The 14,742-nt window shown below is 38.7% G+C and overlaps 1 protein-coding gene across 1 annotated transcript in view; it reads left to right on the forward strand.

The window, feature by feature from the left end:
- Positions 1–2,643: 2,643 nt before the first annotated feature.
- slc15a2 (solute carrier family 15 member 2) overlaps positions 2,644–14,742 on the forward strand; it is a 28,768-nt gene continuing 16,669 nt past the window's right edge. Inside the window, exons 1-10 of the mRNA XM_034694764.1 lie at positions 2,644–3,007; positions 5,834–5,921; positions 8,036–8,177; positions 8,622–8,714; positions 8,872–8,971; positions 10,752–10,842; positions 10,947–11,024; positions 13,186–13,268; positions 13,433–13,516; positions 13,658–13,747. Of these exons, the coding sequence (XP_034550655.1) occupies positions 2,999–3,007; positions 5,834–5,921; positions 8,036–8,177; positions 8,622–8,714; positions 8,872–8,971; positions 10,752–10,842; positions 10,947–11,024; positions 13,186–13,268; positions 13,433–13,516; positions 13,658–13,747 (858 nt within the window). The 5' untranslated portion in view covers positions 2,644–2,998. The remainder of the gene's footprint in view (positions 3,008–5,833; positions 5,922–8,035; positions 8,178–8,621; positions 8,715–8,871; positions 8,972–10,751; positions 10,843–10,946; positions 11,025–13,185; positions 13,269–13,432; positions 13,517–13,657; positions 13,748–14,742) is intronic.

The raw sequence follows: 14,742 nt of genomic DNA on the forward strand, positions 1-14,742 counted from the left end.
CCCCTTGGGGGACAGAGCCTTAGTCCACTCGCTGAAACTCCTAACCTCTAATCATGTGCAACTCAGACTCCCTCCACTCATTAAAACCCTAACTCAGAACTCACCCTTTCATATCTGACTCCCACTGCCTCTCCTGTCAAGCTTCTAAATGTTGTGTTTGTATCTTTGTATTTTGTATTTGTTTTATTTATTCTTTTTGATTGATCCCTTTTCAATCGCCCACTTTGTTAAAATAGAAAGTACACTTCTTAATGTATCACAGTCCTCAGATGGATGTTACAGTCACCTGTAAATGAAAGCTTGACGATCTTTTTCAGCAGATCACAAAACGTCTAAAAGTAGCCGCTCTCAAAGTGATAAATGTATCCGTTTGACAGCTGGCTCCTCAGAGTAATTGCTAAATCTATCAAAGTCACCGCATCATGAATGTTTGGATTCTTTGTAAGTCACTAAATGAATTCTGTTACACACTCACAATAACTCGTTCCCTTCATTTAGGAGTCATTACCAAACAGCTTCATCTTCATTCATACAATTTAACTTTCTTTCTCTGAGCGTAGAAACCCTCATCAAGTCTTCATTTACTGCATCGCCTCCATGTTAATTTGAATAGATGTGATAAAGTATAAGTTATAATGGCTTTTACTAGATTTACGTCAGCCTTACAGCAAGAAAAAGACTCCACCTGAAATATATAAGTTTATATCTTCACATGAAAAATGACCTGAACATCTTACTTGATACTTTTTGTAATCTAAGTAAAAAGTGATGCCACTCTTATTATTTTTGGTTTGAATGTAGCTTCATGACAGTTTATAACAAGCACAAACATAAGGAGTATAGCTCTTAGTCATAAACAACCCCTTGTGCATCATGAACAGATCTGCTGTCCTATTCAGCGTTGAGCACGCTCTGACCCCTGACCTAACAGGCGCCACATTTCAGGAGTCTTTAACCACGTTTCCCGGCTGTTTTCAGTAAAGTGGATTTGTAGAGGCGTCATCATATGACATATAACTTCATTCACATGTTAACAGAAGGGTGAAGACTGAGGGGGGAGATAACAACCCGTGTCTCTGTTCTGAACAGGGCTGAAGGACACAGAGGTCATGCTCATTATGACTCAGGATGTGGATGGCTTTTAATAATGAGATGAAGAGTGAGAAGAGTTTAAGTTGTTATAAAGCATTCATCACAAATAGTGACTTTTGTTTATTTTTGACATAATTCAGTTTGTTTATTAAGACTTGATATTTTTAGGAAAGTGAAATGATGTAATGGTGAATTTACAAAGAAATCAAATCCAATAAAAGGCAAAGTTACATGTGAAACTAGCCAGCATAGAGATGTTGCATACAGCAACACAGCAGCAGCAATCATTTCCAGCTCTGGATGGTGCTTGGAAAAATAATAAGAACTTTCATTTTTGTGCTTTCATATTTAACTTCAGATTTATTTTTAAATGTTGGTATTTCACTTTTATTTTCGTTAAAAAATAGTTTAAAAACACTTTAGAATAAAAGTTAATTAAACTTATCTGTTGATTTTAGGATTGGTTTTAAGATTATTTTATTGACTTTTAAATCACAACTTTATCTCTGAGCTTTTATCCCCCTACAAACCTGGACGTAGTCTGAGATCCAAGGACCCGACTGAAAACTAAAGGGGACAGGTCTTTTTCAGTCAGAGCTCCTTCACTCTGGAACAGCCTGACAGAGGAGATTAGACTTGCAGAGTCAGTCCCTAATTTTATTTCATTACTCAAGACACATTTTGTGCTTCACACTGTGAAGCGCTTTGTTACCTGTATTGAAAAGTATTATTAATTATGGATACATTTGCATATGGTGGGTTTAGAAGACTAATTTCCTTATATATATATATATATATTTTTTTACTGCATATCTATAATTTTGACCCTGGAGTATAAAAGTCCTCAGAGTAACTTGGTATTTTTCCTATTTATTAATAAAAGGGATCCTAGAAATTTGAAGAGAGACTTAAAACATCATGTCAGGCACAATTTCAGAATTCTGAATATAATGATGGACACAGACAAACTTTGTCGCCCCCTAGTGGACATATGGTGCTTCACTTTTCTAGTGTATCTCCCTTTCACACGTACACACATACACACACACACCCACCCACCCACACCCACACACACACACACACACACACACACACACACACACACACACACACACACACACACACACACAAATTCAATCAATAAATAAATACTCACCCTCTGTCTTTCTTCTCTTTCTGTCTTTCTTTTTTTGTATGATAGGAAATTGTATAGTATAGGCTATATGTAATGTATGTATATTTGTATAGATGTTTGAGATGTATGTCAGAATCAGAATCAGCTTTATTGGCCAGGTATGCTTGAACACACAAGGAATTTGACTTTGGTAAACTGTGCTCTCTTGTATGTCTTGTATAACTGTGGAATAAAAACCATTCAAAAAAGTTATTATTTCTAGGATCAAGTTGAAAGAGTTCATGTTTTGAAAAGTGAATTAGATGGAAAATAGTGACGTTCTGTGTGACTTTCACTGAAACAAACAAGGCACCGAGACTTCTAAAACCTGAACCCTCCATCCCACAGTGAGTTGTAGAGTAGCCTGAGAGTTTCACAAAGACCTTATTGTCCAATCAGAGTGAGCTGCTGCTGCTAAACCCCACTCCACTCCACTCCAACTAACGGGACCTCCTGCGCCTCTGACTATGAGTGGAGTCTAAAAAGTCCTGAGGTTCAGACTCATCCACAAAGATCTGCTTTAGAGGAATTCACTCCAAAACCAGTTAGTCTGTGAAGGCGACCCATAACAAGTGGTGAAACATTAACTTAAAGCTGACTTTAACTTCATGCATGTTGGAGGTTTTGCCGTCGTGCAGCCACAGAGCAGAGCAGAGGGGGACGGACTTGGATGTGGGACAGGAGCTGCCGATGCGTCAGTAAAGATCCAACTAACCAGCAAATACACGCAACATGACGAAGGTGAGTACCAGCCATGCATAGTGGAGCCGAACCGACCCGTGCAGGGTGTTTATTTATTTATCTGTGTTGTTGTTGTGTTTGAAAGAGTTAAGGGAGTTCTGCAAATCCTCTGTGGAAGTTGTCCCGAGGCTGGGTGATACAGACGGGAGGGGAACAGAGAGATCAAAACGTGCCAAAATGAAGCGTTAATGTGGATCAGTGTGTGGACGTGTCCTGGTGCAGGAGCGTGTACCCGGGTCCAGTTAACCCTCCTGTTAGGTTCGTTCCTCAGGGACAGCAATAAAGTTCCTGGGTAAACTTTACCCGGGGCATATTTAATGATCCCAAAGTGTCAGAAGAACCCCAAAAAAATCCCAAAATACCTCATTATTAACTCCATTACTTACCCTTTAAATCAATATTTAGTGCAATGGTGTTCTTTAATTCTAACAGATCATGGTTTCAATGAAGATAACTCATGCACTCATACTATAAACATGCAGGGGGAATTTGCAAATGTGTGAAATGAGCCATTTTCATTTTATATGAACTTAATTAAGGGTCAATTTGACCTGCAACATAACATGAGGGTTAAACCACAATGATCAGATAATGCAACAAGCATCAGAACCACACATACAATCTGAAAACAAATACAAGCAAGTGGCTGCTTGGGAGAGTTTGCATGCTTCCCCAAACACCACCACTATGTAGACAGTGATAACAAATTGTTTTAAAGGGACATGGCACCCAATTTAGAAAAGAAGAAAAAGAAGCATATTCAATCATCTGAGGTATTATCTCTGCACTGTTCTGGTTATTTGCCATGATCTTCAGGTTTCTGTCTTTTGCTTTACAAGTTTTGACAACATATGAATGTGAAGGACTGGGATGTTGCGTAACTCAGCAGCCACTCCTCAAAAAAAGTTCATATCTGCTCTGACGCTTTTGTAAATATTAGTGTCATGTTGTCTTGTCAAGCTTGTTGTCCTTGTTTTACCCTGCATGTGTGTAGCCTACAGTATATGTGTATGTAAATAGAGAGCAATGCAAAAGCAGAGACAAGTTCCTCGTGTGTGTGTGTGTCAGACATGCATCCAGTAAAGCTTATTGTGAATTTTATTTGAATCATATCACATGATCCTCTGCAGGGAGTGGAGCTGCTATCAGTTCAAAATGACTGAGCACTTGCTAACATTTTTTTAATGTAGTGAGAATAACAAAATGACATCAGATTTATCAGAACACTATCCCTAAAATTAGTAACACCATCACTAATGCTGGGTGTTTTTTACCTGATATGATATACCCAATAAGAAGTACTTGTCATCAAAATATGACAATATATGACAAATTAGAGAAGTGTTCTTTTATCTTAGACTGTGCCATGTCTAACAAAATGAAAAAAATGAGTCATGTGGGGAACCTATAAAAATGCTCCAAAATGACTGAAAATTTGGAATTCAGGACCAAAAATGTCTAAAAACATAAAATGATGAAACTGGAAACTTGGTGTTCGGCCCACCCATTCCTGGGACATTTGAGACTGCCCTGGTGAAGGCACAGTCTCCTTGCCTGTAGGAAAAAGCAGGTTTTGGAGTAGGGAAACACCCACGCCTTCAAAGACGTCAAAGAGGATGCTGAAGCTATACCCAGGGACCCCTGACACTCAGACAAACGCAACATAATGAAAATCATGTAAATGTTTGCTTGGGTGAAAATCACCCGGCGATTGTGTTCAAGGGTTAAATCTTGGAGATGGATCTAGCAAGAACAGGTTGAGAAAAAAAGATACATATATATTTCTAAGTCTGAAAACACTGAAAAAGACCTGGAGATCAGTCACTGACAGAAATAGGCGAGATGCAGATCAAGAGGGTGACCAAGGCCCCCCTTATAATCAGACTGGCCATCCCATTGGAGATGATGAGTAATCAATGATTGGCTGTCTTCTAAAGTTTCAGCTAGAATGCTTTCCTTTTTAAAGTAAAAACACAGGAATATAATACACTTTGTACACTTTTATGTAAGTAGTTACAGGAAGTGGTGTTAGCAGAGATGAATTCATGCTCTTCATCATGTGGACACACACTTATGGCCACCCCTGCAGAAGTCAGTGCCCAAGTTTCGCCACCACAGTCAAAAGAGTGACTCTGCCCGTCTGAGTGATGCGTCCCTTTAGAGACTGAGCCAAGATTTTATGACACACTGACTTCTTAAGCAGAAATGTGTGCCTTTAAAGTAACGTGACAGTCTTTGATCATAAATAAGTTAATATATTAGCTATATTTATTGAGTTTTAACTGCTCCAGTTGTTGTTAAATCAGAGTACTGTGTGGATGAGGTAGGATAGGTAAGAACACTTTGATACCAGGTAGTTGTTAATTATTAACCAGACTTTTTTTTGTGTTTTCTTAAATGTAATTTAAGTAGTTTTAAGTAACATGATTCAATAATAACACAGTGCACAGTTAAGTATTAGTGTCTAAAGAAGCATATACACTTGTGGTATTAATCAGATTCAGAACTGCTCATCTTATGGCTAAATATAAACCAACACTAATCATATGACTGAATAGGACAGTGATCAACCCTCAGCTGAGTATGATCATATTAGAAGTGTGTGTAACTCATTTCTACATAATGATTTACTTGAGTGACTTATTAGCTCTGGGCTAATGGATAGTATGCTTCAGTTCTCCACACTATGCAGAAAAATATATGAATCAATACTTTGATTAGAAAGTTAATAATCTGACTTGGAGCTATAAAAAAGGTTATTGATGTTTTATCTGCAGGACAAAAACATGTGAAATGCCTCTGAACATACAAACTTCACTTTTTCAGAAACTATGTGGGACCAATTATCCGACCAGCATCTGCTTCATAGTGGTGAACGAGTTCTGCGAACGCTTCTCCTACTATGGCATGAAAGGTATGCACACAGTCCGTCTGGGCAACATGTGGTAACTAATTGACCTGAAGAACAGGACTACATGTTTACAGAGCTGTTTTTAGGGTCTTTGAATGCAGCTGTGAAAAGGAGCTGACACAGTGTGAAGGGATGATGCTCAGCTCGTAAAGACTTTAAAGTGGGAGTGAACGAGGACAAGAGAACAGGGAGGCTTCAATGGACAGATAAGACTAGAGGCTCTATTTTCTCCCCACATGACCTCACTTATTCTCACATGTCAGCTTGTCACATTACTTCAATCTGTTCGCAAAGACACACGGACATGACATTCAAAAGCCCCTTTGGATATAATTCATTCACATGAACTCACAGAACTCTTCCTGCTAGTCTTGGCATGCCAGAGTTACTCAATATAAAATGTGCATACTTTTCACATCATGTGCAATAATACTTTTCACATCATGTGCAATAAAACTTTTCACATCATGTGCAATAAAACTTTTCACATCATGTGCAATAAAACTTTTCACATCATGTGCAATAATACTATTCACATGTGCAATAATACTTTTCACATGTGCAATAATACTTTTCACATGTGCAATAATACTTTTCACATCATGTGCAATAATACTTTTTACATCACGTGCAGTAATACTTTTCACATCATGTGCAGTAATACTTTTTACATCATGTGCAATAATACTTTTCACATCATGTGCAGTGATACATTTTACATCATGTGCAATAATACTTTTTACATCATGTGCAATAATACTTTTCACATGTGCAATAATACTTTTCACATCATGTGTAATAATACTTTTCACATCATGTGCAATAATACTTTTCACATCATGTGCAGTAATACTTTTCACATCATGTGCAATAATACTTTTCACATCATGTGCAATAATACTTTTCACATGTGCAATAATACTTTTCACATCATGTGCAGTGATACTTTTTACATCATGTGCAGTAATATTATTCACATGTGCAATAATACTTTTCACATCATGTGCAATAATACTTTTCACATCATGTGCAGTGATACTTTTTACATCATGTGCAGTAATATTATTCACATGTGCAATAATACTTTTCACATCATGTGCAATAATACTTTTCACATCATGTGCAGTGATACTTTTCACATCATGTGCAATAATACTTTTCACATCATGTGCAGTGATATTATTCACATGTGCAATAATACTTTTCACATCATGTGCAGTGATACTTTTTACATCATGTGCAATAATACTTTTCACATCATGTGCAGTGATACTTTTTACATCATGTGCAGTAATATTATTCACATGTGCAATAATACTTTTTACATCATGTGCAATAATACTTTTCACATCATGTGCAGTGATACTTTTTACATCATGTGCAATAATACTTTTCACATCATGTGCAGTGATACTTTTTACATCATGTGCAGTAATACTTTTCACATCATGTGCAGTAATACTTTTCACATCATGTGCAGTAATACTTTTTACATCATGTGCAGTAATACTTTTTACATCATGTGCAGTAATACTTTTCACATCATGTGCAGTAATACTTTTCACATCATGTGCAGTGATACTTTTCACATCATGTGCAATAATACTTTTTACATCATGTGCAATAATACTTTTCACATCATGTGCAATAATACTTTTCACATTATTTTCAATACTTGTTTTGCATCATTTACAGTATAACTGCCATATCATGTGCAATAATACTTTCGGAAGAATGCAAGAGTTAAACATTCTTACATACATATATATAAGACTATGAAAATTCCACGACAATGTGCATTAATTAATTCAATATGATGTGCAATATTACTTCTTATACAATCTGCATTATTATTTCCTATGTCATCTGCAATAGTCCTTCCATACCATGAGCAATGTTACTTTTATATATTGGGTATATCATGTTTATTGCAATGTGGAATATTATAAGTTAGGATTAGTTTTTGTTATCACAGACGGGTGAATTTGCTTGATTTGATTTTTAAACAGTGACAGGTCTTGTCGACAGGTTGCTAAGTATTTGGACTTTGCATGTGCAATTGAAAGTATTTATAACCTGAGCTGGTTCACTGCATAAAATTGTGCTTCTGTTAACAGCGGTGCTGACGCTTTACTTCCTCACGTACCTACACTGGGACAAGGACCTCTCCACAGCTATCTACCACGCCTTCAGCAGCCTCTGCTACTTCACGCCCATACTGGGAGCTGTCATCGCTGACTCCTGGCTGGGAAAATTCAAGTTAGTCGTCCTTCCTAAATATATATATTGATGAGTTTAAGTTTCTTTGTTCCAAAATGGATGTGAAAGATATTCTGTCTCTGGCTTGAATCATTGGAATTTGAATTTAAGAAATCATAGCAAGTGTACCTTTTCAGAAAAAGTGTCCCAGATAATCCTCAGATTTAACTTTGAACTTGTGTGTGAAAAACACATTCACTGGGGGATGTGGAAGATGTGATAGGTGGGATGTGAATATGTAAACACTATAACTAAATCAATGAAGTTCACAGATATGTCCATGATGCATCTATTTCAGTCTTTCAACCTTCCAATTTAGGAGCTCTTTCTAAACTGTGTAACACTCCTTAGAGAGATGAGTCACTGTGGCCACACTCTCACAGAGATTGTCTGTAAATAAGATTGCAGTTCTGCATGTCCATAATCACAATTTTCCCTCAACAGGACCATCATCTACTTGTCCATTGTGTACGTGATCGGCCATGTGGTCAAGTCGGTCGGAGCCATACCCCCTGTGGGAAACACAGATGTGCACATGTAAGTCACTGCAAGCTGGTTCGCTCATTTCGAACATGCAGAGTCATCTTTTCCATTATCCCAGCTTGTTATTCATGTGAATACGAGAAAAGGAGATTTTTAGTTTCAGTATTACAGTAAAAAAATAAACACACATATTGCCTGTGTCTGTTTTCAGTGGTCTGTCCATGGCTGGTCTGATTCTTATAGCTCTTGGTACTGGAGGAATCAAACCCTGTGTGGCAGCATTTGGTGGAGACCAGTTTGATGAGGAGAATGTGAGTAACTGAACTGAGTCTTTAGTTTGAAGCAGTTGAACCAGGGGAGCCACTGAAATCAGGCAGTGCAGCAATGAAGTGATGCGGGATGATTTACTTTGGGAAGTGAAGTAGAACTGTCAATAATACAACTTCAATGCAGCTCAACTTGATTTCCAAACGTCCAGTCGTTGAATTTACTGCAGGTTTACTTACATACTATTTATGTTAAGATGAGAAGTCTATAAAAGCTGATTCACCTTTGTACCTCAGTAGTCCTCCTATAATTATTCAGCACAGTATTCCAGGAACATGTTGGCAGCTGCAAATGATTCATCATGGAAATCCCCATTAATCACTTTAAAGCTCCTGTGATGAGTTTAAATCTGGTTATGAAAAATGACTGAAATCATCAATGACTCTTTCATATGAGCTGAAAAAACAAATGAGATCATCGACATAAAGATTGACTTTTGAAAATTACTTCTTTTTAATGTCTGAAATTGCTGGCAGGGGGAAGGGGGGATCAGTCCAAGAGTTTTAAAGTAACTGAAGAAACACTTTTTTTTACATTCTGCACAGAAAATACCAACAATGAGTGATACATTTTCTTATAAGTGAATGCAGAATGTGCAAAGAGATAAATGGTGCAACTTTGTTCACATAGAGCAACCAAAATAAACTCAAACCAATATTTTTCAGATGAAGATTGAAGGAAAGACTTTCTGTCTTAAAGCTGGAGTTGGTAGTCATATTTAGATCCACTTTTTGGGGGGCTGTAGACTGAGTACTGAGGAAATGCTACATTCAAATTCATGCTAGTTTTCCGTGGCTACCAACCCTAGCTTTAATGTTAGTTTGTTGAAACTAAAGAGTACTAGACCGTACAACAAGATCAGCACTTCCTTACACCTAGAGAATAATGTAGCATTTTAGCCCCTTTAAGCCCATTGTTTTGGTTTTTCTTTGAAAGAGGTGTCGAGGAATCCATCTATGTTAACTTGAACAACCATCCCTTAACAGAGGTGTTGGCCTAAGACTCCACTTATCTCCATCATAATGCAGTTTTGTATTCCTTCTTCCCTCCAATTAAGCAACACTCACACCGGGGGTCATGTGACCCCAACGACCCACAGACGACTCAAGACCTTAACGACTCTCAGGAACTAGGTCAACGACTCTTAATGACCCCGTGTGACAACCATTAGCATACTGACGACCCTTGACTTTGCCTGTAGAGTCTGGTATTTTCTAGCTCCGTCCACCAGTCTGTCTAGGACTGAAGGAGCCTTTCACAGACATTGTTTTGGTGTTACGGCACATTAATCCTACACTTTAGTCACATACCAGACAGCAACGTTTATCTAGCAGCAGCAGGCAGATGTTTTCAGAGAAGATAAACTCAGTTTAGTAATTAAATTGTCACATTCAGCTTTTTTCTTTTCTCAAAAGGTTGTAAAGACATAACTTACATTGATCAGACTTAAATGTTTCCTACTTGATTTATGGATATACAAATGTTATCTTACCCCCTACTATGACAACAATACAAGTGCCTTTGTACCTTTAAGTTTTCATTTTGATGCAAGAAGCCAAAAACAGACGACTGCAGGTTTATTTGAGGATTGTCAGTAAACATCAGTGATAATTGAGATAAACTTGATCATATTTAACTTCACAGAGAAAGCACAATGTTTGGAACATTAATCTGAATTCTCAATGACGACTTTTAAGATCACAAATTACAGTGTTTGACAAAAAGTTTGAAGGACTTCCTGTTTTTGTTGTTGGTCATTCCCAGATCACTGAAAGGCAGAAATTCTTCTCCATTTTCTACATGTCTATAAACGCTGGGAGTCTCTTGTCCACTATAATCACACCCATGCTGAGAGGTGAGCATTCACAAGCTTAATGTTTAACACCACAAACACAGTACAACCCTGTGGGACTCTATTGATCCCAGTATTGATGCATTAAAGCTCGATCTCCCCTGCAGGTGATGTGAAGTGTTTCGGGAATGACTGCTACGCTCTGGCCTTCGGGGTTCCTGCTATTCTGATGATAGTGGCCACAGGTGAGCTTTACCCCACCTGTAATATCTTTCTGTCACATGTTGTACCCATGGTGGATGTAGGATAAAGATTGAGCAGTGGCTTCATAAGACTCACAAAAGTGTGTGTTATAAATCAGTGATGCTGTTGTGATGTGAAGTCAGTGAGGGGAGCGGTGACCTCAGGCTTTGTCCAATAGGGCAGAAAATACTGTGCACCTTGAGTGGGCTTGTGTATTGAGAAATTTAAGGGCCTGGCATGCAGTTTCATTTGAACTGAGAAGGTGACATCTTGGGTCTTGTATCCAGGACTTCATGTATGATGGTTTTGTCTCACTCAGGATGAATCATACTTAATTTGGTGATCCCTGATTTTTTTTTCTGTCACTATTAACAGATTAAAATCTTTTTTTGTTTTTGTTTTGATCAAATCTTTTTATTATTATTTTTTTATTTTTAGAAAAATGACAAATAGTGTACATTGTAATCACATTTGCAGTAGCAAGTAGGTACAGTGGCAGCCGCACACAAATTCAAGTTAGGATATTCATACATAAATATACACACACATAAAATAAAATAAATACATTAATAAATTAATGAAATATAATAATATAAAATTGGAATAAATAAAAACCCACCAGAACAAACTGAGACCACCAGCTGCACCAGACTACGACAGATCCTAAGAGAGGCTAGATCTGTTCTTTCAGTTTTTCAGCAAATGAAACCCACATTTGAACATTACACTCTTTAAATGTGATCATCCGAGCAGTGAAAAGCTCTAAGTAAAGTATATGTAGGAAAGTAAGGATCCAGCTCTTGACCTCAGCCTATCTGGGTGTTTCCACCACATCGCAACCAACTTCTTGGCAGCACTGAGGCCGCGGCAATAACAGATCAAAATCTGAGCTTTTAAAAATGTTTAAGTTAAAACAAAGCACCTGAAAATGCACTGACATCCCTATAAGCAACACTTTGTGAAGCTGCACTTTGTATTGTATGCTAAATTGTTAATCTGAGTAATCCTTGTGGGCATAGATGAGAAGATCGTGCACCACAGATGTCATCCTGCAAAGCATCAACTTGTTATTAAAGCTGTCATACTGACGGTAGTATTTTACAGAAAATGTTATGGTGGGTAGTTTCAGGATCACAGAGTTGCTAGCTTGACTATAGATTAACAGTTTAAAGGCTTTTATTCTGAAGGCTTGATTATAAATCTCAGAAACAGGGAGTCAAAACTGGTGACTGTTTATTTTTAACTCCCTGATAAGAGGTTGATACTGAAACCTGTAGGAGTTTGTCTTTAAGGTCTACATGACCATGCCTTCACATTAAAGGCATTTTTACAGTATAAACAGGGAGAGCCTCTTTAGTACTGCATGCATCCTATTTCAAAGAGCACCTCAAACCAACACTCTCTTGAGTCCAGTAAGCGCTCCTCTCAGTGTATTTTCTAATGCTTGAATTAGGGCCAATAAGGCTAAAAATAAGTCTTTTTATTGGCTAGAGTTTGTGTTGACACTGATGTAGGTGTGATAGGCCAATATCACAGTGTCAGAGCAAGTAGCATGCATGTAAACTGCAAATATTTGTAAGACACAAACATTTGAAAGCCTCCAGGATATCAATAACAACCTCAGACTTCATTACAGAGCTCTAATGTTAAAATTAAAACTATCACTGTCCAGATTGATGTCACATTTCAGTAGCTGAGCTCAGTCCAGGCTGTGATCTGCATGCTGAGGGTGTGTTTGTATGAAGTCAAGCTTTCAACAGGCTGAGCTTCATCTTGATCAAGGCCCGTCCACACAAGACCTGACAGTCAGTTGTCTCTGGCTGTGAATCCCCGTCCCTGTTGATCCTTATGGGATTCATGCTCGGCTGAACGCTCGCTGTGAGAACAAACTGTGATTTTATTACTCAGGGGTCATGCACAGATCACAGTTAGAGTCAGACACTGGCTTTAATGTCTGACGTGTGTTGACTGCACGTTCAATTCAGTTACCTTAAAGCCACTAAAAGAGGACATGAATCCTCATATGGTGAACCACTTTATCGGATTCTGCTCGTTAGCTGAGATACAAGCGGGTATTTCTAAAACCAGGCATGTAGAGCAAATCTTTGCACAACACTCAAGTCTCTTCCAACATAAACCTTCTGCATCATCCATCTCGTGTAGTTGTGTTCATCTCTGGCAGCGGCTTGTACAAGAGGAATCCTCCCCAAGGGAACGTGCTGCTGGAAGTCTGCAACTGCATCGGGGTGAGTCATTTCTCAATCCTCTGGAGTCGTTTCAGAAGATTTCAGAACAGATTTCATTATGTTGCTGCAAAAAAAGCCATGAAATTCAAATCATAGCATCTGCTCCTGTTTCTGCCCGATCTTCCAACGTTTCCAATCTCCTTCTTTTTACTTTTGATTCACAGTTTGCCTTAAAAAAACGCTCCGGGAGAGCAAAGCATGACCCTCCAAGGAAGCACTGGTTAGACTGGGCGGAGGACAAGTACTCGGTAACAACAGGACTCCTGTTACTACCTCTTACATGAGCATTCATCCAAGAGCTTTTCTGATAATGGCAGCTGAAGAAGTAAGATGTTGATGGTTTCAGTGCATCAATAATCCTTCCAGTTTGTTATATCTTGTGTCAACAGAAACGTCTAATCCAAGAGATCAAGATGGTGCTGCGAGTTTTGGTTCTCTTCATTCCACTCCCGATGTTCTGGGCTCTGTTTGATCAGCAGGTATGTTCAGACAAAGACTAAAGAACGGTCTTAACAAGAGCCCCAGACACTCTAATTGATAAAACAGAGGTTCTTCTCATTGGCACTAAATCCACCCTCTCAAAAACGAACAACCTCTCCATCCTCATTGACAACTCCTCCGTCTCCCCATACCCCCTTGTTAAGAGTCTGGGTGTCATCCTTGACAGCACACTGTCTTTCCAGTCCCACATCAATAATGTCACCCGGTCAGCATACTTCCATCTCGCCTGCGTCTGTCTCTCTCCCCCATCAGTACTGCCATTCTGGTTCACACCCTGGTCATTTCCAGTCCAGATTATTGCAACTCCCTTCTTTTTGGTTGACCAGACAAATCCATCCATAAACTTCAACTGGTTCAAAACGCTGCTGCCCGCATCATCACCAGAACCCTGTTCACCAGCCACATCACACCTGTCCTGCAGCAACTCCACTGGCTCCCCATTAAATACTGCACCATTTTTAAGATTCTGTTTCTCACCTTCAAGGCCATCAAGAACCGAGCTCCTCAGTACCTCATTGAGCTCCTCCATACCAAAATACCCACCCTACCATAGTCTCAGGTCCTCCTCTTCCACCCAACTCACCCTCCCACCTGCTCGCTTAACCACCATGGGGTTGAGAGCCTTCAGCCGCTCGGCCCCCCACCTCTGGAACTCTCTCTCCCAGTACTTACAAAATTCCACCTCTCCCACCACCTTCAAATCGCACCTCAACACTTACCTTTAATCTGTCTTTATGGGACTGGAATGACTTCTCCTCCCCTTTCATTTTTCTAGTATTGTATTGTTATTCTGTTGTATTGTGTCAAGTGTTGTTTTTTACTGTTGGTTTGTTGTAAGGTGGTCTTGAGTGTCCAGAAATGCGCCTATAAATAAAATGTATCATTATTATTGTTAATTCAAGTCTTGATCGTACATCATGTGCTGCAGGTGAAGTGATGAAGTTCAAAGACGTTATAGAAATGATGTTATCGG

This window comes from Notolabrus celidotus, chromosome 10 (assembly GCF_009762535.1).
Source record: "Notolabrus celidotus isolate fNotCel1 chromosome 10, fNotCel1.pri, whole genome shotgun sequence".
Taxonomy (NCBI): domain Eukaryota; kingdom Metazoa; phylum Chordata; class Actinopteri; order Labriformes; family Labridae; genus Notolabrus; species Notolabrus celidotus.